Genomic DNA, 27,537 nt, shown 5'->3' with positions numbered 1-27,537 from the left:
AAGTTTTTTCCTAAAATGGGGAAAAAACATGAGGAGCTTACCAGCGCTGGTGATGTATGAGGGAAGTGTCTATTTCTGATGGTGAGGCAGTGAGGTTATACTTGTGTTTCTGTTGAGGAAGCAGGATTAAAATAACATACACTGCTTTTTACGAGTGAGGGGAAGATAGACTTTATGTATGAGGAAACTTGTATTACCAGCAGTGATGATGTCTGAGGGAAGTATCTATTGCTGATGGTGAGACAATGTGGTTTAGCTTGGTGTCCGCCTGAGAAGCAGGATAAGGGAAAGCCTGTAGTAATGTTGATGAGTGAGAGAGAGAAAGTCTTAGTTGCTCTTGTCAAGGCTGAGTGAGGAAACCTGTATTCCCAGCTTCATGTCTTGTTAGTGTTGCCTTATGAAGGAACCATAGGAAGGCAAGAAGCGAGGGAGAACTTTTAAACAGAAAACTTCTGCCTTCTTTATCAATTGGGAATAGATATTTATATTGCTGTGCCAGTAGCTATCACTTTAATATATATGATCTTACCCTATACTCTACACATAGGGAATATGTGTTTCACAAGCACTTTTGAGAATAATAGTATATTTAATCTTCCTTTTACCTTTTCTTACCAGTGACACAGGGCATGTTGAACTCCAGTCCACGATCCCCGACACCATCACTGAGTGGAAAGCCAGCGCGTTCTGCCTGGCGCCCGACACCGGCTTCGGCCTCTCCCCCACCACTTCTCTGACTGCCTTCCAGCCCTTCTTCACCGATATGACGCTTCCATACTCCGTCATTCGTGGTGAGGCTTTCAGATTGAAGGTCACCGTGTTCAACTACCTCGATAAGTGCATACGAGTAAGGCTTTTTTTATGGTAATTTCTCCAAATTTTATTGAGTAAAGTGCAAGACACCAAAACTCTTTGGCATATGCTGAAATATACTGGACTGTTAGTACAAACATTTACTCTGTTCTTTGCCAATGTTTAGAAATGCCAGAGGTATAAACAATTTAAAGAATTTAACGGGTAAATAAAACAAGACCGTTGGAAGTCTAAACAGACATACGGAAGGTGTATAGTTAAGATGCAAGTATGGTGCCCTCCCCCGGGAAAGGTTTTTTTTTTTTTTTTTTTTTTTTATGAATGACAGGGGGAACCAATTAACCCAAAAGGTACCTGGGTAAAGAAGACTCAATTTATAAGGAACTGGTACCTTGGTTCTATGGTTTATATTCTTAGTTGTAGCAATAGGAAATAAGGACAAAATATCCCCTATTTAGTATTCATATTACTATGACCACAATTTATATATTTTTCATACAATCTCATGTCTCGTCATGAACCACACCACGCCTTTAGAATTTCACTAAATGATTTTTTATTTTATCAAATGAAAAGATTTTTTACTTTATATATTTCATTTTCAATTTCAAACGCATTTGTATATACATATATTCTTTATATATACACAAGAAAAGCCCTTCGTTTCAAAATTAGGATGTCTCACTAAAAAAATAAACAAGACATTCCTATAGAGATCTAACAGACTTATGTGAGGGAACAACAGGTATATATTATTCAAACCCAGTATCTTTTTAAATCCCCCAACAAATTATTTAAATTAATCAAGTTTTTTTCAATCTGGTGTCTCTTTAAAGTCGACGCGTCTCGCCCCATAGACTCTCACAAACCGATGAAAGCGCCTGCATGTAGTGTATTTCAAAGAAAATTATTTTATTTTATTACATAAGTTGTATCTTTTTCCAAAGTAATTCTCAATATAACATTCATTCATTCTTCAATGTTCCGTGAAAGATTCATGTTTTATTTTTCAATCATATGTGGTCTTATCCACATGTGAATAGGAACGCTTCTTGGCTTGCCTGGTGTAATACGGGGAATGGCACAAACCATTCCTCGTATTACACCAGGTAATCCAAGAAGCGTTCCTATTGACATGCGGATAAGACCACACAGGGATAAACCCCTGATGAAGGGCAGGTCCTGAAATGCATAGGGGTGACATACAACCCTGTGAGGAATGCACATTTTTAACAAAATCAACATACAATTGAAATATAAAACATGAATCTTTTATTGAATATTGTAGAATGAATGAATGTTATATTGAGAATTACTTAGGAAAAAGATACAACTTTATGAAATAAAATAAAATAATTTTCTTTGAAATACACCACATGAAGGTGCTTTCATCGCTTTGTGAGTCTACGGGGTCTACGGGGTGAGACCCTTTCCCGTAGGGAGGGCACCATACTTGGATTAGTGAAAAGGTTTGCTTAAGGACAGGAGGCGAATAACCTGTAGACCCAAACCCGGAATAACCATTGATTGCAACTGGGATTTAGCAACACTAAAATAATAATAATTTATGAAAATTTAAAGTTTACACGAGTGCGACAGAGCCACCAATTCCATTTTTGTATAGTTAAGATGATCAGATGGTACTGGATATATGTGGTACATAACATCATCAGTCAGATAATGCATCCTGTGTGATAAACAAGTGCCAAATTAGTGTTGCTGCTAAAATGGAAAATGTAGTGATAATTGGAACTTACCTTTGTTGACTACACATCATAAACGGTATGGTTGTCTTGACATAAAATCGTGGATATCCAATCTCGGTTGAGTTTGCTATCGAGGGTAACATTGTAGCATTGTGTGATATTTAGTAGCAACTGCTTTTGTGGCTGGTTGCTATGTGATGTTACATAGAACATGAAATGTAGCTGTCACATAGAACTTGGAATATGGAATGCAAGTTAAGCGCAAGTTGGTCAGTTGCCACTGAGACTTAATGAATGAGGTGCTCTAATAAGGGATCACTGACCTTAACCAGCAATTATTGTATGGCAATGCTTATTTACATGTTGCACTGGTGATGAGCATGGGATTGGTGATAATAGCACCTCAATATCATGAAGAAATCAAAGTGCAAGCTGACAGGCAAAGTGACGTTCAAAGTCGGTGCAGTGAAAGCCATTTATGAGGAGATTCGAGTTGAGTGGGTATCCCAGACATGGCAGTGTGGCTGTTGCGCTGTTAGCAGGAGCAGCAGAGGAAAAATAACACTCTTCACAGTAACAACAAGAAGTGCACTAACAAGGTACTGATTCTGGGCCGAGTGACAGGAGGAGGCGAATTACCGTGGAAAGGCACAAACATAGATCATTGGGCAAGTGCATTGCTCCAAAGCATTGGTCTGGCCTGTAAAGAGATACAAAAGGGGATAATGGACGGAGTGTTTGAGCATATCAAACACTCACCACCAGTGAACTGATCTGGGTTTAATCCATCACCATTCTTTAGCTCACTCCGCCACCCCAGTTCAGACATGGCCATATGGAAATCAGTCTGACCCTGTGCCTCATGGGAACAGTCCAGTCCGAACTGGCAAGTCATGTCTTCCCTGGACTGGAAACAAGCATCCTGGGACCGGTTTCCGATTCATAATCCTCATCAGCCAGGCTATATTGAATCCAGTGGCAGAGTGAGCAAGGGACTCACGTCTGAGCATACCCTGCCAACTTAGGGCGAACAAAGCGATACAAAAGGGGATGATGGACGGAGTGTTTGAGCAAATCAAACACTCACCCCCAGTCAACTGATCTGGGTTTAATCCATCACCATTCTTTAGCTCACTCCGCCACCCCAGTTTAGACATGGCCATATGCAAATCAGTCTGACCCTGTGCCTCATGGGAACAGTCCAGCCCGAACTGCCAAGCCATGTCTTCCCTGGACCGGAAACAAGCATCCTGAGACCGGTTTCGGATTCATAATCCTCATCAGCCAGGCTATCTTGAATCCAGTAGCAGAGTGAGCAAGGGACTCACGTCTGAGCAAACCCTGCCAACTTAAGGCGAACAAAGCGATACAAAAGGGGATGATGGACGGAGTGTTTGAGCAAATCAAACACTCACCCCCAGTCAACTGATCTGGGTTTAATCCATTACAATTCTTTAGCACACTCCATCACCCCAGTTCAGACATTGCCATATGCAAATCAGTCTGACCCTGTGCCTCATGGGAACAGTCCAGCCCGAACTGCCAAGCCATGTCTTCCCTGGACCGGAAACAAGCATCCTGGGACCGGTTTCGGGTTCATAATCCTCATCAGCCAGGCTATCTTGAATCCAGTGGCAGAGTGAGCAAGGGACTCACGTCTGAGCATACCCTGCCAATTTAGGGCGAACAAAGCGGTACAAAAGGGTATGATGGACGGAGTCTTTGAGCAAATCAAACACTCACCCCCAGTCAACAGATCTGGGTTTAATCCATCACCATTCTTTAGCTCATTCAGCCACTCTAGTTCAGACATGGCCATATGCAAATCATTCTGACCCTGTGCTTAATGGGAACAGTCCAGCCCGAACTGCCAAGCCATGTCTTCCCTGGACCGGAAACAAGCATCCTGGGACCGGTTTCAGATTCATAATCCTCATCAGCCAGGCTATCTTGAATCCAGTGGCAGAGTGAGCAAGGGACTCACGTCTGAGCATACCCTGCCAATTTACGGCGAACAAATCGATACAAAAGGGGATGATGGACGGAGTGTTTGAGCAAATCAAACACTCACCCCCAGTCAACTGATCTGGGTTTAATCCATCACCATTCTTTAGCTCACTCCGCCACCCCAGTTCAGACATGGCCATATGCAAATCAGTCTGACCCTGTGCCTCATGGGAACAGTCCAGCCCGAACTGCCAAGCCATGTCTTCCCTGAACCGGAAACAAGCATCCTGGGACCGGTTTCGGATTCATAATCCTCATCAGCCAGGCTATCTTGAATCCAGTGGCAGAGTGAGCAAGGGACTCATGTCTGAGCATACCCTGCCAACTTAGGGCGAACAAAGTGATACAAAAGGTGATGGATTAAACCCACATCAGTTGTCTGGCTCTCTGTGTGATTTGTCATCATTGCGGGGAAAAGAGGGCATTTTAAAAAATGTAGGAATTAACAAAGAAAAGAACAGAATAAGTAAGTAAAAGAGATCACTCAGGATATTTCAAATTGAATAGACACGTCAAGAGCATTCTAGTGGTCTTGTAAAAAGTGATGTTATGGAGCTGAACATTAAAATGGACTCATGTTCCCCTCTTATTATCTCTAGGGACACATATGCACATTGGTTTCAAAGAAAAAATAAGTTGCATGCCATGGACGTACAACCAGGGGGTTATGGGTAGGAATGGGTGGTAGATTCCGTTCCGCTTGCAGAATTTGGGTATTTAGCGTTCCGTGGAGAACGAGGAATTGCCCAAAATTCCGCGATCTGCAGCTTAGCGGCATTTTTTGCTTGTTCGCTCTTTCAAAATGTGTGTTCGCGAGATATTTCTCCCAGAGCACGCAAACAGCGTTTGCAAACTGGAAAAAAGCATCGGGAATGAGCGGAACAAGCAATTTCGCAGAGATTTGCGTAGCGCTGCTACACAAATTCTGCCCACCCCTAGTTATGGGGGACAGCCTATAAGAATTTTAAGTTATTTCAATGCGTGCATTGAACTGTGCAAGAAATATATGATTGGCTGGCAAGATTTATGTATAAAAGAGAGGTGATGGACTGTTTGGGATGCCCCATCAATGTCTGTTGGGTTTCACATTGAATCCAAATGCAGAACCTCAGGTACAAGTACAAGAGGTAGAGTTAAATCTAATGATTTTTTGTCCGAATTTCCCATGCTGTTTAAAGAGGAGTTGGGAAGTTTGAAAGGGTGTAAACACGGTATAAAGTTTAGAAAAGGAGCAGTACCAACAGTGGCTAAGGTAAGGAGGGTTCCGGTTGCCTTAAAAGATAATGTTGAACAAGGGTTAGAGAAATTAATCAGTTAGAAGATAATAACACCTGTGGAAGCTTCCGAGTGGTTGGTTCCAATTGTTGTAGCTAGGAAATGCAATGGAGACATTATACTGTGTGTGAACCAAAGGGATCTTACCAGGGAAGTATTAGTTGATAAATGTCCCTTCCCAATGTAGGTGAAATAATCTTGTCTTTGGCAGGAGCAAAATTCTTCACAACACTTGATCTCATGTAGGTATACCATCAGGTGCAGTTGTTTGAGAGTTAACCAGAGCGGATGGCTTTTATACCACACATGGGTACTTCCAAGTTCAAAAGGATGCATTTTGGACTTATATCGTCAGCCTCTGTTTTTCAGTGGGTTATGACATCTATACCTGAAGTGGTGAAAGGCATCAAATGTTATCAGGATGACTTATTGATACTTAGCAGTACTCTACGTGAGCATAACTCAAGTGTAAAGATGGTGTTAAAAAATTGATGTAAGCAGGATTAACACTAAAGAAAGAAAAGTGCAAATGTGCGGTGCCAGAGGTTAATTATTTGGGGCATTTTATCTCAGAAAGAGGTGTTGCACCAAAAAAAGAGTTAGTAGACGCCATTTGAAAATTATCCATACCATGTACAAAAGAGAAGGTAGTTTCATTTCTTGGAATGGTGGAATATTATGTAAAGTTTATAGAGAATTTAGCAGACAAATCTAATAGCATGAGACTATTGGAAAGAAAAAGAAGTTATAAAGGTCCAGAGTGTAAACCTGAATGTGAGATATAAAAAGGGAGTTACAAAATGCTTGCAGTTTGCAAGCATTCATTACCTGTGATGGAACTATTATAGTCACTGATGCTACCTCCAAAGGTTTGGGGGTGATATTAAAACAAAAAAAGGATGGTGAATAGCAACACATTGCTTGTGCTTCTAGGAGCTTATGAGTGGATGAGTTGATTTATTCTGTAGTGGAGAGAGGCATTGGCAATTTACTGGACATTGAATACATTTATAATTTCATTTGAGGAACTAGTATTAATACATGTTCTCATCACAAACCTTTGAAAGACATTTTTTTTTAAAAGGACTGGATTTTATTTCCTCTAGAATCAGAAGATGTGTTGTTGCATTACAGGTTTTAATTTTGTGGTAGAACATGTACCTGCAGTTACAAATCTGTTCGCGGATTGTTTATCTAGACTAGGATCAGGTTAAACAGAAAATGAGCTAGTTGAAGAACTGCAGGAAGAAAGTATAGATGTGTTTGCAGTTACACTAGGAATTCTAACAGAAATGGAGTGGAAAGAAGAAACATTGAAGGATGGTGAATTGATGGATATCAGATACAGTCTGGGCAAGTTCATTTGAAAACCTTGCCTGAGCCATGGAGCGTCAAATATATATTAAGCTTACAGTTGATAGTGGTGTGTTGTTAAGAGGGACAAAATAAATTTACCCTGCTAAGTTGAGAAGTATGTTCCTAGATGAGGCACATCAGGGTCACATGGGATACAAAGGCGAGATTTAGAGCACATTTCTGGTGGCCAGGATGGATTTAGATATTAAATGAATGGTCAGAGAAGGAACAGTGATAACATTTTGACACCACGTTCAATACCGGTAGTTTGCCGTAAACTGCTAGATAGTCTTTGGCAAGATGTTGCCATTGATATTGTCGAACTGTTGAGAAGAGAACAATATACACCATACTTGGTGACTATGATGTATTTATACTCCAGATGGCTAGAGACTATGGGCAGTATAGTCAAATTTATGCGGGAGATATTTAAATGAGAGACCTTTCCTAAATCTCTATTTGCTGAGATTGGTCTTCAATTCTGTTCTGAACAAATGAAGGGCTATCTAGAGTCATGTGGGATAGAGCACAAGACGTGTTCTATTTATCATCCTGAAACAAATGGAGCAGTGGAAAGGTTCAACAGGGTCCTAAAAGTGAACATTCAGTTATCCAAAGTGATTTTTTTTGGACTGGAAGGTTGAGTTGCAAAAATGCATAATGGCACGCTGCATGACACCCCTCTCTAGTACTTGAAAAACCATTTGAGGTGTTTAAGGGAAGGTCAACTAACACATAGGTATGTCCAGGTTGGATAGATTGAGATAAAGATGTCAAGTACAATGGCTTTGGAGTGTGCAGAGATTGTGAGATGCAGGTGAGGCAAAAGAATAAACATCATTTTGATGAAAGGAAAAGGGTAAAGCACAGACGGTGAGCCCCAGTGGGTTATATGTCTTGGTCAAAATGTATAAATCCCATTCAAGAGATAACATGTTTTAAGAATGCCATCAAAGTTAAAGATGGAAGGATATGTACTTAACGCTGTGTAGTTGTTTTGAAATTAAGCTCGGATAAATAGGAACATTCATTAGAGCGTGACAGGTGAGTACATGGTGAAAAGGTTGGGCTTGATCTTAATGAGAATCAGATGAGTGAGTGCATAAGAAGTAAATGCAAAAGAAAAGTATATTGTACATATAAAAAGGCCTTGCATATCTAGGTAATTAGAAAGGTTCTATGGCTGATTAGACTGGTATTCTGTAAAAGTCAACAATGTAATGCATTGTTGTTTTATTATGTTAAGAGGTAACGTGTTGAAGGGAGGAGAAGTGTGCTATCTAGCTGCAGATGCTTTTGTACTTGCTTGCTATGTGATGCCATATATAACATGAAATGAATATGTCACATAAAACATGGAATGCAAGTTAAGTGAGAGTTGGTCAGTTGCCACTAGTACTTGATGGATGAGGTGCTCTAATAAAGTATCACTTCCCTTAACCCAGAATTCGTGTATGGCGATACTTGTTTACATGTTAAACATTGCATTGCACAACAACATTTATATAGTGCCTATTACTCCATGTGGGGTGATGAAGCACTTGTCTACATGGGTAGCATGCTACACTCTGTAAGCTGGGTATTTAGAATTGTGCTGTCTTTGTTATGATACTGTGAGCGAAGTGTTTCAATGTCATGTGTGAAGTCCTCTGAGGTGCAGTTATCATGTCATGAGACACATCGCTTAGCAGGGTGATGGAAGAAGAAGTGTGAGAGACAGGCGTGTCGTTTGTTTTTCAGTAAACGGGCCACCTTCAGCAGCTCTGCAGGTCCCTTTGTCAAATTTATTACATTCATAATTCTACTACACTGAGATATTCTATTTAGAGTGTATTGTTCAGAGCGGCATAGTTTAAATGGAGAAATTGTGGAGAAATCTGCTGTGATAGACTTTGCTAATATCATCCCATATCTGATTCTTTGTGAGATGTCAAGAAGTGGTCATAGGGTGCAGCCTCTTCGGCCCTGCTGTGGTGGACTAAATTAAAGTCTTCTATTAGCCAAATGCATGTGGCCTATCTCTTCAGTTATTCCATGCTTGTTCAAATGCTAATGGGTGGTTTATAGTGTGGACTGATACAGTCCTGAGTGGTAGATATGGCCCTTCTCAGCTTTGCCATATCTGAGTGTAAGAGTGTGAAGCAGTAAACAAACTACGCAGCCTGTATGAACTACAATTGTTTGACTGCTGAATGCTGAAAAATCAATTTTAGTGTGGGTATAAATTATATGGTATTGTAATCCCATTTGTATACTGATGAGAAATGTAGCACTGCACACCCATTAGCATGCTTCTGAGGAATTCAGGGTTAATGGGTTTTATTGTTTTGCTTCTCAAATTATTTATTTCTGGGGTCGGGGATTAATTTGAGAGTTCTGAGGTGTGCTCTCTTTAAACGGGAGGCCATCATGTCTGCGTTGTCTTTTTCTGGACAGGTCAGCATCCACCTGGATAAATCAGAAGACTATCATGCAGAAGCTACTGCAAACGAGGAGGAGGGATACTCCATTCCTGCCAACGAGAGGGTCACTGTCTCATGGGACGTGACCCTAAAAGCTCTTGGTAAGGACTATTTCAAACACGATCTATGATCGGGCGCTCATAGCATCGCTAATCCTCCCCGGTGTGGCTTGCCTTTTGTCAGAGAAGTTCTGACACTAAAAAAACAATCCTACTAGAAAAGCGATGCTTGAATCTTTTCTCTGCATTGAACCTACTACCTTCTGTTAGGGGAGCTCTAGATGGTGATAGTAAAGATCCCATTAGAGTAGATAGAAACATGGATCTTCATTCTACTGCAATAATGTTGCACTGCATCTGCTGAGTGGTGGTTTCCAAGGGTCTTATGTATCAAAGGACAGGTCACCAGTAGGGAGTGCAAATGTTGCATCTTTTGCAATGTGACTCTTTTACTAATCACCAGTCACCAAATGAATATTCCTTCTGCCGTCCAAATATTAGTGAGGCAAGTTGGGTATTGCCTCCCTCTACGAATGGATTCAAAAGCAGATCGAGAGGCCTGTGAGGGATAGCGAACCTCAGCCTCCTGCGGTTGCATTCCCAGAATGTCAGTATTGTTTGTTAAAAGCAGCTGGTGCCCATTAAAGGCACATGTGTTACTTTAAAAAAAAGTTGGCATGCTGGGAAAACATCATGGGAGCTCAATCATCCAGTTTGCAAATTGATATATGATATCTCTTGATACGTCTATGTCCAGAGCTGCGGTCATAAACCATTGTTAGGTCTCATGGCAATTCAGATGTGGGAGCAGGGTGCTTCTTTCATGCTTCTTAATTTTTACAGTTTGGAAAGGGTTGTGAAGACAAACCCCCTTTTGCAAGTTGGAATCACTTTCCAAAAGGGCTTTTTACATTGTAACAATGTATTTTGCAGTCGCAAACCCTGATGTTTTGTGAATTGAAGGCTTCTCCAATGCCATAGATCTTTGTTCTTTAGACCCAACAATCTCACAAAAAGAGGGACGCTCATACTGTCTTCCCTTTCAGACCTGTGCTGCATCACATAAGTAGAATCTTTTAATGTAAATAAATCTTCATGTAGTGGAAGGGGACATTTCTGCTGCAACCGAGATGTTCACCTCTCCTCTATGACCAAGAAAGATCATGATGGAGAGGATCCCACAAAGATAACAAACTCCTAATTAAATTATCTAAACACCATCAAGCCATGTGTTCCTAAATGAAACAACTCAAACCTTGGCTTGGCTTTAGAGGAAGAAATTAGATTTTTGGTTCCTTCTCTTTGTCGCAATGATTTGCCTTTTTCTATTGCTGTCTATTTCAGGAGAGGTGAATTTCACAGTTAGCGCTGAGACACTGAAGGGAGAAGGTCTGTGCGGGAACCTCATTGTTGCCCACGATGTACACAGGAAGGATACAGTCATCAAATCGCTTCTGGTTGAGGTAATGTAGGGGTGGTGTGTACTCTTGATACTTATTTCAGTGGGAATTGTCCCTTGTCTGGCATGAAATGCTTGCTGAGAGACCTCCCAGATATAAACTGACATTTCCTGCTGCTGCCCTGCCAATGTTTCTGAATGTTCCATTTCTGCCTTGTGCAAATCTTCACTGTATACCCTGTGTGTTGTTTTGTTTTGCAGCCTGAAGGGATAGAGAAGGAAGAAACTGTCAATGCTCTGATCTGTGCAAAAGGTGGGTCAATCACATCTGATGGGTATTACCCTTGTTTAAATTAGCCTTCACACACAAAAGACAACACTTTAAGGTTAGAACTCTGCAAATTAATTTAGTCTTGACCTGTGGTACACCAGGTATTCCAGTACTGAGACCCACACAAAGCTCAAGTTATGTACATCGATTCTTTTCTTTATGTTCAAGAACATTTTATTGACAAATGTAAAGGTGCCTGTATAGAATACATAACATTTATCTTATACCTAATATCAAGAGAAAACATACTTACAAATAAATGAATCAGGTTATAAATGACAATACATGACGTAGCACAATCCTCTGTAATGACAAATTTCTGATGCTGCTTTCTATCTCTGGCCCTTGGCAACTATACTATGCCAACACTGCTTGCTGCACACAGCTCTTTCAATGGACCTTAATCCTGCTTTCGACTACCCTCTGACTTACCTATTCTGCAGCCTACATCCAGCTCTTTCAAAGCATCACAGCGCCGTTTTTAAGCTCCCTTTGGAATTTCGGTATTCCATACCCCATGAAACTCTTCTAATGCACCTTGTTTCTGACTTCCATTACTCTCTGGCATTCTAATAATAGTGTTGAAATACAATCCTTTCAATTTACCCTAAATCTGATATGCATCTTGCTTATCTATTCCACTGATAGGCCCCAAACAGCCCTACAAAGTGCCCAATCTCTAAACCTTATCCCTGATGCGTCCATCCCCTCCTTGTTGGCCACCACCTCAAAATACAATAGTAGAAAACAGTGTTTTATGCAGTAAACAATGTCTACATTTATTCACACTCATATTAGTCTGTAGTCCAATGATTTGAATTGCTGCAAAATACTAATGTGTCATATTTACAGAGTTTAGACTTTCTTGTTATTTTAAGCTTTGTATCAGGTCCTCACCAAGAAAGCAGTAAATGTGGATTTGCAAATCAGGGTGAGCTCAGCTGCCCTCTCCAACCTTTGGAGCACCAGATCTGAAAACACTTCCTTTGTCTCAGGCCATGTCTTATGTTATCTTTTAGCTGACAGCCCTGTTTCCGAAAAGATTCACCTCAAGGTTCCCGAGAACATGGTGGAAGGATCCTCACGGGCTTATTACTCCGTTGTTGGTAAGTGATCGTTAAGACCCAAAAACCCTTCCTGTCCCTGTCGTAGAATCTGAAGGCGCCTACATTGACCCATCAGTTCCATCAACCCTGCATCCTCTGTGTTACGCTTTCTTCCTGCTTTGACCACACACATGTCTTAAGGCTCTCGAATGATGAATGGCTTCTGATTGAGCTACAGGTCTTCTCCATCCTGTCAATATTATTTTAAATCTCAGTCAAATATTGTTTGTAGCAGAGCCAAAGTTTATCCCTGCTGGACAAAATGTAATCTCAAATGTAAAAATTATAGAAATTTAACAGAGAAAAGTATTTAAAATTAACATTGTCCTAATTAGGGAAGGACATCTTTTAAAGTTGCTGTCCAAAACCTCAGAAAGAAAGCCCTTAATATATATTCTGTGTCTTGTGACTGAGCTAAGCCACATCAATCATGTTTATAAAAGAGCAGGCTATGAGTGGGCAAATTGGGGAATCTTAGGAACCACAGTTCCAGGGTCTGTGGTGCCAGGCCTGTCGCCATTGTAAAACTGTGCACCATGTGAGCCTGTGGAGAGCAAAGTTGGGGTGTTAGAAAGGGCAGGGCCATGGAAAGTTTTGGAAGTTTGAGTCTGCTAAAAGAGCTGTGGATGAGCCTTTGAGAGAGGGAGCCATAATGAGCAGAGGGTGTTTTTCAGACTGACAGAGCTTGACCTGTCACTCTGCCCTCAAAAACACACGTGTTCCGACACAGCCTACCATGTCCTGGAGATTTTGAGAAACCTGTAATGCCGTACAACCATGCTGAGCCTCTCCACGCCTGCATTGGAACCCGACTGTTTTCATCCTGTCCTATCAGCTCTTGACAGGGTGATCATGTAAAGAGGGTTGATATTGTGTGACAAACAGTATGAGTTGTCTCGTTTGGTGATGCTCTTCTGCCATCTCTCAAGCACCACACATTGTGATGGACGATAATGCAAACGTGTTCAGAAAAGATTGTGAGTGGTGTAAGAAGGAAAGTCAATAGGAACATTGATGGGGCAGTGTAATGTAGTGCTAGACTGTAAAAGATGATTTATCAGACCTCCAAACCTTCTCCATCCTGCAGGAGACCTCATGGGAACCGTCATCCAGAACTTGCATCATCTCCTGCAGATGCCGTCTGGCTGCGGCGAGCAGAACATAGCCCTTTTAACCCCCAACATCTATGTCCTAGATTATTTGAACAAAACCGGGCAACTGACCGATGAAATAAAATCCAAGGCGATTGAGTACATGATAAGCGGTGAGTGATAGAATTTTCCATCTAGTCGGTTAATATTTGAACTGAAAGATTGTGCATTTGTGCTCATATCAAAGAGGTCACCATGCAAACAGGTGCCATTAGCCCTAGCATAGCACCTTCTTCAGGGTTCATGGGGCTAGACTATAGTCTGATTTTGACAGAGGGAGGATGATGTCCTTTGATCTGTCTTTGGTTTGTACATTGTGTGGACAATATGTAACTCAGCTGCTCACACAGCTGTTAGTAACTAACTTTGTTATGTGCTGATTATCTTCCTTCCCCTAGGATACCAAAATCAGCTGCGGTTCAAGCACTCCGATGGCAGCTACAGTGCATTTGGCCCTCCTGGGCATGGAGGAAATACCTGGTGAGTACTTAGCAGTGGTTAGCAACCCAGGTACCTTCCCCCGTATGACTGGGAGACTTCCCATCACAGATCTACCCAGAAAGATCCGCACTGGAGAACTGCATCTCCCTATACTGGCAAACCGTAGAAAGTAAATCCTTTATCACTCAATGTGATCCGGTGGATCTTTGTTCTGGCTCTGAAGACCTTCCTCTCCTGTAGAGGCCAAAGCAGTACTGCACGCACGCCTATTGAAGTCTCGCCATTGGACACCATAGTTGGTGTCACTGATAAGTAATTGCCTAATATCCCAGATGTGGAGTTTCCTTTTTCCCTGTTGAGCTCCTCGGAGTGCCTTTGAAGAGTTTAACGCAGAAGATTGATGCTTCATCAGAAAAGTGTTCTGTCTTTGTTTCTCTCCTTCAGGCTGACGGCCTTTGTGCTCAAGTCCTTTGCTCAGGCCAGGAATCACATTTTCATAGAAGAGAACCAACTATCCAAACCCCTGCACTGGCTCGCATCCCATCAGAAGGCTAACGGCTGCTTCCAGAGTGTGGGGACGCTCTTCAACAACGCCTTGAAGGTGACTGGTTATCCAGGTTGCTCTAGTGTGGGGTGAAAGAGGTCTTTGTGTGTGTGCCTGTAGATCTGCTCAAAATGGAGCAATCGAGGCATTTGAGCGAGTAAGGTTTGGTAGACTTGAACCTCCTGATCAGCCATGTAAATCCTAGGGGATCAGTATACGACTCCCACAATCCTAAGGAAATTATGAACTGTCAATATCTGTACATTGTTCACTGCTTTTCAGAGCATTGGTGGATTGGGACATATTCCTATTAGAAGCCCTTTTGACTTGACAGTTCTGAGAAGACGTGGGCCCACTGTGTGCCCTGCCCTGGGCTGCATCGATGTGTACCCTTTACCGGGTCAATTACAGTAAAACCGCAGTGTCTCAGCGCAGGCGCGAAGGCTGACAGATTGCGCCAGTACTGAGGAGAGCACATTAGTGAAAGACAGAGCTGTGGTTTCAAAGCTCTGCCTTTCACTTGACATGAACCCACATTACTTTAAAAAGGAAGCAAAGTGCCCAAGGCAGTCAAAAGCCTGTTGCGCCAATGGGGCACTATCTATGATGAGGCACCTGGTGTAATTCTATGCAATTAGCAAACTCAGACTTCTGTGAAATTTGTTTTACAAACAACTTCCAGTTGCAGAGAAACTTAAATGAACATTTATTTATGTACACACCTGCCAGTCACCTCTTTTTACAGTGTTTGATGTCTTCCTTGGTGTTGGATGCTATGAAGCCTTGTCAAAGGTTGGGGAAATCCTTCAAGGAAATTAAATCCCAGGATTTGCCTGACTATTCTCTGGTTTGGACAGGCATTCTGAACTTTACTCAAAATTGATTGGTAATGTACTCCTTGTTCATAACTGAGGGTAATCACTTTTTTAAATTTAATTGTGTGCATTAGGGTATCAACTTCTGATCCTAGGTGTAGACACAATTAATAAGTTGCGCCCCCACATGGGAGAAGCATCCGGTTTATGCACTGATTTGGTCCCTGATTTGGAAAGTGCTCCAATCGGTCAAAAGTTCCTTCAAAAAATGAAACTGTACTCAAAAGTGTTTGGTGATGCACCCCTTGTTCCTAACTGACTGTAATCATACATTGTTTTATTTAATTGTGAGCATTGGTTATCGCCTTTTGATCCTAGGCATAGATATACAGGCACATGCACCAAAAGAAAAACCGGTCGCAAACAAGCAGATTCTCAGAATCTCCCCCTTTGCGACTGGTAATTTTGCATTTGGGATGCATCATCCTAAATGCAAAAATCACCATTTAAGTAATCTCTAAATTGTGCTTACTTAAATTGCGATTGCATTTAAGGAATCACAAATTGAGATTCCTTAAACGCAATGCATTAAATAAAAAAAAATTGCTATTTCACTAATAGGGGGAGCAAATTACCATCAATTTGTACTTGATGGCATTTAGCAAAACCTTTGAAAAATGCACTTTAGTGCATTTTTCAAAGTTCCATTTTACACACACACATGCCCTTGGGGCATGTGTGTGTGCAAGATGTACTCATATGCAGATTTCAAGGGTGCAACAGGGTGTCCTTTTGACACCCTTGCACCCTTGATATTGCATGCACAATTTGCGAGTACCTATTGGGTACTCGCAAATTGCGAATGCAATTAAAACATTAGACTCAAATCAAAAATGTGCCCAATCCTCAAACTGGTCTGCTTGCAAAATGACCCCCAAGCCAAGCACATACAACCAATGGAAACAGGCCCACGGAGTGTGTCCCACCTGCAACACATCTCTGAACCACCTATGTTTTCATTGTATTTAATAATGAACTTGCTGCAGTCTGTTCTTATTTATCTTATGCAACTTTCAACCATTGACAAAGCCTATAGTCCTGGCTGGTTGTAGATTTAATGTCACTCGTATTATATATCTGGAGGCAATGACAGAAGACGCACAATACCAGTGGGGCAGCACACTATGCTAAGTACAGATTTTTAGCGGAACAATTTTAAGCCACACTCATAACTACATCCGCTGCCTCTGCGAGGGACCGCCCAGTTTTTTCATACTTGAAGCCCTGCACACACAGAAGTGTGTGTGTTTCTTTTGTATATGGAGGGAGGCATGGTAGACACAAAAGGAAAGGCCGCACATGGTTTGAGGTGGGCATGGTTTGCTAGTCTTTTGGACGTTACACTGCTTTGTTTAGCAAATGCTTCCTTGCGAGGGCAAACAGAGCAAACTGGTTCTGGGAGTAAGACCTTAGGAAAGAAGAGGCTCATAAAATGCTAAATGTTCCACTGATTGGTTTTCCTGCAATAATCCAAAACTTTGAAAAATAAAAATAAATGATCGGTATTATGGGCTCCAGTTGAAAATTTGTTTCGCCCGAATCAATAAAAAAATCCTTAACATATCAGTATGCTTGAATAATTTTTAGGTAAATACATTTTATATGATAACACTTTTTTCTTTACCATGGTCTCTTTGTTGGGCAGGGGGTTTGGTTTCTGTCTCTTTGGATATCTGCTGCAAACATTCAGTCAATGTGTTTTGCTTCTTAGCAGAAGAATTTGGGAACGTTCACCTTTAAGGTCTGCAGAGCAGCTGAGTCTAGACAGGTAAAGGTTGTAAACATAGAGAGGTCATTGGTAGACAGGGCTAACAGTTGACCCTGAAGTGGTGATCTACAATTCAGGTTTACTACTTTTGCTGGGTACACGTGGCTCCGGCCTCGAGATCAACCAATTGAATTGGCTTTTAGGTGGTGGTGCTGGTCACATTCCCTAAAATGTGTGCAGTATTGTAAATGTTCAACTTTGGCTTATGCACATCTGCATAGCATGCTAGTCTGAAGGAGAAGTGAACATTTTGTCAGAATGGTTCTTGTATGCAACTTTGCTGCGATGGCATCGACAGAGCAAGCAACACTTTTCATCACACTGCGTGAGCAGCACGGGACATCCTGCAGTACAAATAGCACAGCCAATCCCATAACGTTGCCAATCACAGAGTACAAACTACTCTGAGCACCCTAACAACAAACTGCACTGTGTATCACACTCATGACTAACGTTGTGTATCAAAGAGTACACACACAACACGGTCCATGACACATCACTCACAGCACTATTCAGCAGATACCACAGCTACCAATGCATGTCTCAACACAAACAGTAGACATTTTATTGTACTTTGTATCATATCATTTAAAAAAGAACACCGTTCCCTATAGACCACACATCACACTGAGCATCACACAATAAAAGCAAACTGGCCACACTACAGAGTCATCCCTATATATAAAACAACACCATTATCACAGTGCATCACAATGCACAAACCTCAGTGTGCATAACAAAGCACTGACTGTGTCATCCTGTGGCAGGCACCTTGGGGTGCCTGCCACAGGAAGCAGGGATAAACTGCACCTCTACACTTAACAATGCGAGCATGTATTCCGTTCAGAATGCATGCTCCCATTGTTAAGTATAGGATTGCGACCAAACAGGGTTCGGTCGTATCCTACTTGCAGACCTGGAACTGACGACTATAGGTTGCTCGGTTCCAGTTCATGTCGGATGGACTCCGGTCCGTCCAATATCGGATTCGGCCCCCTAAGAATAGGCAATTACTGAGTAGGTGACAATGCACTCTTTAACCGCTGCATCCAATTATCAGAAACAACATTACAGAAGCCTTTGGGTTTTTACATTGCACCCCAAAAATTATTAACTTAGAGGATCCGAAATACAACATCTAATAAGTGCCCCATTTATTACTCCACTAACAGAAGGGACTTTCTGTGCAAAGTTACAGGAACCAGGTCAGTATGGATATGGTGAGCTGTGCTATCTGCTCCTTCAATAAAAACTCCATAGTTGCTATGCTTGGGATCTGAAGAATCCGGGAATGGATTCGAGTTCTGGATGACAAATACTGCACACGAAGACCTTTCTCACCACTGAAAGCGGGATAAAACCCCACTGGCTTGAAGAGCAAGACACAGGAGGCTGTTTCTTGGACTCTACTTTGCAATGGTTCCGGATCCGCTTGTCACCCGGAGATCTGCTTGGGGTTGGAACAACTTTGATCCTCAATTCTCTAGTAAATACTGATCACAAGGCACAAATTCCACATCTACTTATGTAAATGGGGATTATGGGTCCAATCAATTTCTTATCATGCAGCTTTCTCTGCCAGTGAAGGAGTAAATTACTTCATCGCCGTGACAGAGATGCCACCTGCCTAATTTAGAATTGACCTCCAAAATGGCAGTCATTGCTAAAGCATTGTCAGAAACACCCGTCACAGCGATCCTGAAGTGGGATTTTCTTTTTTTTTAAATTAAAAAGATAATGCCCACTCACCATGGGAGTCCTCTCCCATGGTGAAAGGGGCATTTTTTGTTTTTTACTGTTGGTTACTGACAAGGTTTGCCTGACAGTAGAACAAACTGCTATATGTCTGCCCATTCTAATTGGGCAGATGGGCAAATAGCCATTTCTCCAATGGCTCTTACTCCGTTGGATCGTCAGAGAAGATTGGCCTCGGCAGTGAAGGAGTAGTCCGTCCATATTTGAATCTGGGTCTAAGTTGTAAGTATGTTGTTTAACATACAAACAATGTTTCTACTTGATTTTCATTGTCAACATTGATGTCTAGTTATTTCTAGCACACCACCGAAAAAAAACCTTAGGACAACTGCATATGTATTACATAAAAAGAGGGGACAGGAAGGGCATTATACTCAAATAGCTCGGACTTCACTGTGAAATTCTTATGACCTAGTTGAGACATCCAGAAATACACTGCCAAAATGCAAAGAAGTGTTACCTTGACATAGTTGGGGTGATTTTCACCCAGTGACCTTTAAAATCAGAAGGACTTTTTCTACCGCCTGGCAACAAGAAATCCGTATTTTTTTTAGCAGGGCAGTTTTTGTGTCTCCTAGTATTGAAAGCAAATCCAGCTTTTTTTTAAGGTTTTATAGAGCGCGAACAAGATCGTTTGCGGATATCAGAGCGCTTTACAGTGATCAAAGCTGATTATACATAACGAATAGCATGACACATTAAACATGCAGTAATATGAGGGAAAGAACAAGCATGGGATATAAATACGAATACACAGGAAAAGTCGTAAGGTACAAAGCATGGGATAACAGGACAAAAAACACAAAAAAGTTGTCGAAGAACATAACAGTAGCATCTCGATTGAATAAAGTCCCGGGCAGGGTAAAGTAGTCAAGTAAATTTGTGCCATGAGAATCGCTTTTACTTCCTTTTTGAAAGAGACGGTAGAGGAATTCAGTCTGGTTTCTGGGGGAAGAGTATTCCAAATCCTAGGCGCCACCCCGGAGAAGGTTCATTTATATGTTTTCTTTTTATTGAATCTTTGAGGTTTCAGAAGTAGGTTGTCTGCACCTCTAGAGGACCTTGAGCCACCAGATATTGTCAATTTCTGTGCGAGGTAGATAGGTGCCTTGTGGTGTAAGGCCTTATGTGTCATGCAAGCTATTTTTAGATGAATTCTTGCTTCAAGCGGGAGCCAGTTCAGGGATTTTAAATCAGGGGAGATGTGGGAACTTCTTTTCGAGCCAGTGATGAGTCTTGCTGCAGAGTTTAATGAGGATCTAAGGGGAGCTGTAATCGCTTTTGGAAGTGAGTGACTTCAAAGGTATATCATCGGTAAGGACGTAAGCGCTGGAGAGATGCCAGAGCAAAGAGTGAGTGAATAGGCATAGAGACAAAAGAATAAAGAATACGTCATTTGCAAATAAGTTCTGCAAATTCATAATATCTTACTAACTGATATTACAAGGTTCCAGAAATCTGGAAAGCTACCCTCTGGCCATGAGAATAAGCTAGGCCCCTCAAGAAGATTTAAGGACCAAAGTTAAAGAGTCGGGATCCGCAGAACAGTAGCCAGCCCATAGAATATAGGAAACTGTGTCACAGCTCTCTCCTCTCGCAAAGTAGGAAACGCGCTCACACTTCCTCCCCATTTGTACAGTTAATAATACCCCAAATTCACTACAAGTCCAACCCCTATTCTATCCACCCCACATAGAGAAAGCATTTTATTGGCTAAAACAAGGGGTGTCTGAATCTCACCACTCTTGACATGTCTTCAGTTTAAACAGTTCATTGTTATGAAGTATATACGTCATTCAGCCTTCAGTAGTAGAACTTCCTTATCTGTCTTCCGCGACTTGTACATATTCCTCCTTCAGGAAAAAGTATGGCTGCCATGCTCAGCCATTACACCCAAGAGGAAGCGGACCAGGGGAATAGTAATCAAAGGTGGCATAAATCGAATGAGCCTCTCCAGATGTGAGTAGCAATAAGGTAGTTTGGTGATGACGTAATGCAATTGGGAGACTTGCTAAGTCTCAGCAGAAGTTGAGATTCCTTGGTGTAGGTAGACATTTCGATGCTGAAATAAGAAACCAGTGAAACCAGACGTCTCCGATAAATGTTTAAAATGGTGTGCGGACAAGCCCAAGCCTTGGGGTATTCCACATAAAATGCTAAAGAAACCTGTTGAGATCTGCCAAAAGGAATGATACGAAGCAGCTAAGAATGTTATCCTGGATATCGACAGCAAGCATTGGCTGAAAAGGAGCTGGTGGTCCATGATATCAAACGCCATGGACAGATCCAACAGTATCAGTGCATTATGACCACTGTTGTCGGCATCTATTGCAAATCCTCCACTTCTGCCAGCAAAGCTAATTCCAAGCACCGATTGGGCATTTTCTCACGTTAGTGAAAAACATGTACAAACCACCATGTCACAAGGATGCAAAGTTAAATAAGGAAAACTAAAATGGAAACTACATATAATCCCTGAACAATGCTATGTTTTAAACGTTATCAGGCATTCTTGTTAAGCATACTGATATTTCAAATGTGCTTCCACAGTCTCCTCTTAAGTGTAAGGTAAAGATGAAACAGGCACCCCTGGAATTCTACAGCATCTACTGCTGAAGCAACTGAGTTACTTCAGAGTGTAAAGTGAACAGATTGTCTGTTAGCTGCATGTCCAGGCTGGGTCTTGTCTGCTGTCCTGGAATGTATACAGACGTTTTACTTCTGGAGTAATATATGTATTCAATGACTTTGACACTTACTTCACTAAAGTCTTTTCACTGAAACCTTTGGAAAGCAAAATGATACTTCCTGATAAACCATCACTAAACAACTTTAGAAAGAATTATTGGCTCTATTAGTGTACCCAAAGTATGTAAAAGGCATTGGTGCATGCTTGTGTTGGCATATTAAAATCTGAATTATTGGTTCCTTTAATGCTTTTTAGGTCTCGCTCGAGACCTATTGTGATTAAGTCGGCTCTCAAGGGACGTCGACAGGGGCACGCGCGGCGATTTCACAGCGTGAACGCGCATCGCATGCCCCGCCCCCCACCCAGCCGTGCACATCTCCAGAAGCCGATTGGGTCAGCCATGCCTCTCCAGTCACACGCGCACACACACACTGCATACACGCACGCGCACACACACACACTGCATACACACACGCTGACACACAGGTGCCAAGCCCCCCAAGCCCCACTTACCGCCTCAGCCGCCTCTCCTGACTTCTGCTGACATCCACTTTGTGAGAGTGGGCGCGGGCTTCTCCAAAAGACGGAAGTCCCTCCCCACGACTGCCGTGAGCGTGCACATCCCGAGACCGGAAGTTCGGGAGAGTGCACGCTCACGGCTTGTTCTTGTACAGTGTTTCAGTGAGCCCCTACCACTGAGTCGCGCCAATAGATTTTTAGACGGACTTCTCATTTTCCTTCAAAACGTCTTGATCAGCAGCTCCCGTCTTGAATTTGGAGTCAAATACCTGAAACATCGCAGGAGGGCTTTAAGATAGCAGCAGTACCGAATATCTGCTGCTTTTTTATATAAAAAAAATTCTACTTTCAGTCTAAACCAATGAGGCCAGTAATGGGAAACATTAAAAAAACAACAGCAAAAATAGAATTACACAACAAACTGTACACGAACTTGGCCAAAAGTAAACCCGGGATCCTACGTGTCGGCAAATGCCATTCCCGCCCCCGAGCAAGCAGCCAGCGGGGACAGTGGTAAAGGAATGTACAGTTTATGAGGAGAGAAAAGGCCCACATCCCTCAGACGCTCCATTGAGTATGCAGGGCCTCTGGAGCGGGCCGGACGGACGGTGAGACACACGCACATATTCCCCCCCCACCCCCCCCCCCTCCCCAATGCACTCCCGTCCCTCACGCGCCCTCCACACCAGCCCACGCTTCACAGGCACTCCCGTCCCTCACGCCCCTGCACAAAAGCCCACGCTTCACAGGCACTGCCGTCCCTCACGCGCCCTCCACAACAGCCCACGCTTCAGAGGCACTCCCGTCCCTCACGCGCCCTCCACAACAGCCCCCGCTTCACGGGCACTCCCGTCCCTCACGCGCCCTCCACACCAGCCCACGCTTCACAGACACTCCCGTCCCTTACGCCCTCCACACCAGGCCACGCACATCTCAAACACTCCCCACTTCTCGGGGTTAGATCTTGTTTTACAACAAACCTCGGGAGGCTTCGGCGCCAAACAAGTCGGGCGAGCTGTCAGGGAAGTGCGAGCTGCCGAAGGAACGCGTGCAGCCTGCGAAAGCGGCTGTCAGGGCCTCGGGCAAGTAAGTATTCAAAGGCCCGCATGAAAGGCTCACTCCGAAATCCCAGCCCGAACGGGCGGGAGCGAACACACACGTGGAGCAAAGTGGCTGCACCGAGAGCCGAGCCGCAAACCCGCACGAGCGAACGCACCGCACAGCAGGGCCCCAGCTCCGACAAACCACACACGGCAAGCAAGCACACATGGGCCACAGTCAGAGCAGCCACGGTGAGAAACGAGAGCTTCCTAAGACGGTGGGATATTAAAGTGTGAGGGGGAAACGGCATCAGGAAAAGAAGAAATCTTGAAATCAAAACATCCCTTTGAACATTGCAAAAAGTGATGCAAGGCCACTAACAGCCTCCCATGACCCTGCCTAGTACTGGACTAGTCAATACAGGAGGTAGACTCGAGCTACACCCGCTTCAATTCAATCTGCATCAGTGTTTCAGCTTTCACCATCAACGGGCCAATTAAAACACCTGTTAACCAACTCGATCTGTCAAAAAAAGGTTCCAGGCTCAACGTGCTGGAACCGAGGGCAAGTTCATACTATTCGTAAAAAAAAACAAGGACCATTAAGAGCACCGAGGGTCAGCTATCAGGCTAATCACGTAGAATGGAAAATCCACTAACTTTACAATCAGAAAGAAGTGCAACGTTTAGATGCAAACACCCACGGTAAGGGTAAATTAGAACACAACCAAATGCTGCTCAAATGAGTTGGGACAATTAATCTATGTGTGCTCCAATGTCCTACGGTGGCAAACTTCTGGCCAATTTGCATATAATCTTAAAAGCTGTAGATAATGGAAGACGAAACACATACTATTAAGGAATAGTATCCTTACAATACCTTTAAGGAACACTGTTTTAGTCCTAACGCCATTTCCCGTGATCAGCTCTTGGGTACCACGGCACCCAGTGGGAGAGGAAACTATTCATACACATGCATGATCCCGCCGGAGCTTGCCGGTGCTTAGCACCGGCACCTCATTATCAGGGCCGGGTCTACAGTCACCCATTTGTGCACGTCAGGTCAATAATTTGATTTTTTAATGAGTTGCAGGCACTGGCACAGAGAGCGTGTGCTGCTGCTGTACGGTCCGTAACAAGTGCTGCTGGCCTGTCACTGTGTTAGAAAGTTACCGTACTACGTGTTGTGTTAATGTGTTGATGACTGGAGGTAGAAATCGGATTGATGGCATCATGGCAACTTACTGTTTTAAATGGTCAGGTGACGCAATTTATCCTCAATGACTGCAAGACTTCCAGCCCAGGGGCCGCGGATCAGTGTTTCCGGCGCAGTGAGTGGGTCACTGAGTTGGCGGCTGCGCAGGGCTTTGCCTGGGCTGGTCTTCTTCTGCGGGGTTGGGGCTGTGCGTGGCAGAGGCAGCGAAGCGTGCGCGCGCAGATTTTGCAATTGAATGCGCGCTCATTAGCTGGTTTCATTTTGCCACAGCACGCTCCAGCACCTCACCACTGCACGGAGTATCCACTGGTGGTGGTGGGTGGTTGAACACAGCCGTCATTCAAAGTAGCATGTCCTGGTCCCTGGACAATGTCGAGGTAGACTCGGTGGAGTAGATGACGACGACTACTGCTGCAGAAGCACCAGGTGAGGGCGGAGAGGCATGGCCTGGGCCCTGGGGCAGGCCGGCGGCCTAATCATCGTGATTTACATAAAACTGCGCAGGTGAGGCAGAGCAGCAGGGCCTGGCTGGCAGACCGCAGGGGCCGTGATTACTGTTTTTCTTAAATGTTATTTATCATTTTGATTGTCATTGGTCTGATGAATGGCCGTGGGCCCGCGGCCCTTAGTTTATAATGTTGTAGTGTAGTGGGGTGGCTGTTGTTGCGGGCCGGCCTTTGCTGCCTGGATGGATCAGTTCTTCTGGCCCTGGGATGGATTGCGTTGGTGGCCGCATCAGTGGAGGACAGTGTCGGTGGCATAAACTGACTACTGCTCTGCTATCTGTACATAGTTAAAATAAGCGCCAGTAGGAGTCATGGCCTGGGTAGCCCGGCGGCGGCCTAATCATCATCATGGGTTAAAAATAAAGCTTCGCAGGTGTGGCAGGGCCTGGCAGGCGCCGTGATTATGATGTATTTACATTTTTATATTGATTGATGCAGTAGTGTCTCTCATTGTCTCTGATGCAGTGGCCCGGGCGTGGCCGTAGTTTGATGTTGTGTAGTTGCTGGCCGGCCCAGGCTGCCTGGATGGATTCAGTTTCGGTTCGGTTCAGGAAATCTGCGGGGGTTCAGGAAATGGTGCGCGGCAAGCAGCGTGCGCAGATTTTTTAATATTGCAATTGCGCGTGCATTCGCTGCTTTGCAACAGTGAATTTACAATAAAGGGAGACACGAGACAGCCTCCAAAATGAAAAAAAAACATTATTAATGTGCTACCTACCACTGATATCCGATCTAGAGAATATTGTCACAGCAGTTACATCTATTAAAACAAAATTGTTGTGGCTTACCAAATTAATGGTAGAAATAGAATATCTGAAGGGCATCTGTACAGAGAGGAGCAGCTTGGGGCCATGGTGGATATGCAAAAAAGCCTCAGTACCAAGCTTGTGTACCCAGACTCGGTGACTAGGGGATATCTTCTTGGATATGAGGTTGTACACATTCCAAAATGTGGCAAGCTTCATGGGCATAGGGAAAGAGTTGTTGTGTCCTATTGTCTGAAGACCAGATGTGATGTCCATACTGTTGACCAGACCTGTAGCCTGCAGGTTACAGTGATTATCATCCCAAATATTTAAGTACCCATGTCAAACTTATGGATGGTTAGCGTGTCCTGGGCAAGAGGTCAGTAGTGAGAAATGTTGCAGCGGTTCCTTGCAATCCTTAAACACCATTGAAAGCTTAAATTTGCGACCAATTTCTTGTATGTAGAGGCCAGGGAAACTATTTTCCAGCGTTATCTCGTCTTACTTCATGGGAAATATCAGTGCAGATCTTGCCGTAGCAGGACTCATTGAATCTCCACTTCAACAATCGCCGACGTCACTGGAGCTAGTCAGCTTGGGAGGTAGTCATTTTAAATTTCCCTGTAAGCCAATTTGCTACCCATCACTGCCACTGCAATCCCACACATGATGGCCACGCCACAGCCTGTACATAGTGAAACAGCTTTGGGGTATTTATCTTCTCTCTATTACTGCAGCAGCACTGATATTTATAATGAACACCGCCGCAATACTCCAAGATGGCCGCAGCCTATGAGGGGAAAAACATAGGTAGTCCTTTCTCAATTAATATTACACTGTAGGGCTGTTGTTTTAATGAATGCCTGCAAGGGTCCTTCAGACTGAAACCAGATTGGTCTACGAGGCAATGGAGGGTGGATCAAGTAGCAGTGTGTTGAGTATCAAGGTCCAGATGAGAGGGTTGCTGTGCAGATAATATTAATGGGGCCAGTTATGGCAGTGCAGACTGTGAAGGGATTAGGGAAGACAGAAAATCTCAACAAGATGGAATTGTGGCTAGCGTTGAGTCTTTGCTTCATTCGTCCACTGCAGTTCTCCAGAGCCTAGATGGCTCTAAGAGGCAGCATAGAGATCACACAGGTACATTGGCAGCATTTTCCCGAACCCAGCAGGAGTATGCAGAAGTCCCATCCATTTGAGCCTGATGTCCAGGCATGGAGCCTCCGGTGCATGAGTGCACGTAAGGTGGCGCATGGAAGCTCCAAAGCAAAGGCATCTGATGTCTGGGAAAGAGCCACTGGGTCATGGCTCAAAACTGGTGGAGGATTGATGCCCAGGTCAGTAAGCCAGAGCTTCGAGTCAGAGTAATGATAGTAATGTGGCGCGCTAGCGGACTTTGGCAGGGCCTCTGTGGTAGAGTTCAGGACTGGTCCTGTTCGGAATTGAAGGACATAGTTCTCCTGCTGCAACAGCCTAGATGAAAGGGATCGGGGAGGTGATATGAATTGTAAACTGCCTTTGCTCGCGGGCTAGGCGAAAGTTCAGTATGGGAGTACAGGTGGAGGCTGGACCTGGCTTCAAGATGGGTCTAAACTTGAAAGGACATCATGAGGAGGCTGAGCGGTTGAGGCTTTAGATGAGTCTATGTGTGGGATATATCTGAGCTGTGATGAAAGCCCTTGTGGCTCTGATTGGTTGGGATGTGGCATCAGGAGTTGTGAGTCAGCTTTTGACCAGACACTAGACTCCCGAACTTGGGCTGCTTCATAGGGAGGTGGGACTGACAAAGTAAACTCCAGCACTGAAAAACTGCAATAGAGAGCAGGTGAGCAT

General features: G+C 43.5%; 1 protein-coding gene across 1 annotated transcript in view; it reads left to right on the top strand.

Moving 5' to 3' along the window:
- LOC147659230 (alpha-2-macroglobulin-like) overlaps positions 1 to 27,537 on the top strand; it is a 191,243-nt gene that overhangs the window by 140,088 nt on the left and 23,618 nt on the right. Inside the window, exons 19-26 of the mRNA XM_086951869.1 lie at positions 619 to 847; positions 9,594 to 9,720; positions 10,963 to 11,081; positions 11,279 to 11,330; positions 12,368 to 12,454; positions 13,542 to 13,718; positions 14,004 to 14,085; positions 14,491 to 14,647. Of these exons, the coding sequence (XP_086807995.1) occupies positions 619 to 847; positions 9,594 to 9,720; positions 10,963 to 11,081; positions 11,279 to 11,330; positions 12,368 to 12,454; positions 13,542 to 13,718; positions 14,004 to 14,085; positions 14,491 to 14,647 (1,030 nt within the window). The remainder of the gene's footprint in view (positions 1 to 618; positions 848 to 9,593; positions 9,721 to 10,962; positions 11,082 to 11,278; positions 11,331 to 12,367; positions 12,455 to 13,541; positions 13,719 to 14,003; positions 14,086 to 14,490; positions 14,648 to 27,537) is intronic.

This window comes from Lissotriton vulgaris, unplaced genomic scaffold (genome assembly GCF_964263255.1).
Source record: "Lissotriton vulgaris unplaced genomic scaffold, aLisVul1.2 SCAFFOLD_1089, whole genome shotgun sequence".
Lineage (NCBI taxonomy): Eukaryota > Metazoa > Chordata > Amphibia > Caudata > Salamandridae > Lissotriton > Lissotriton vulgaris.
Note: the sequence above shows the minus strand (reverse complement) of the source record. Positions and strands in the feature narration are given on the sequence as shown.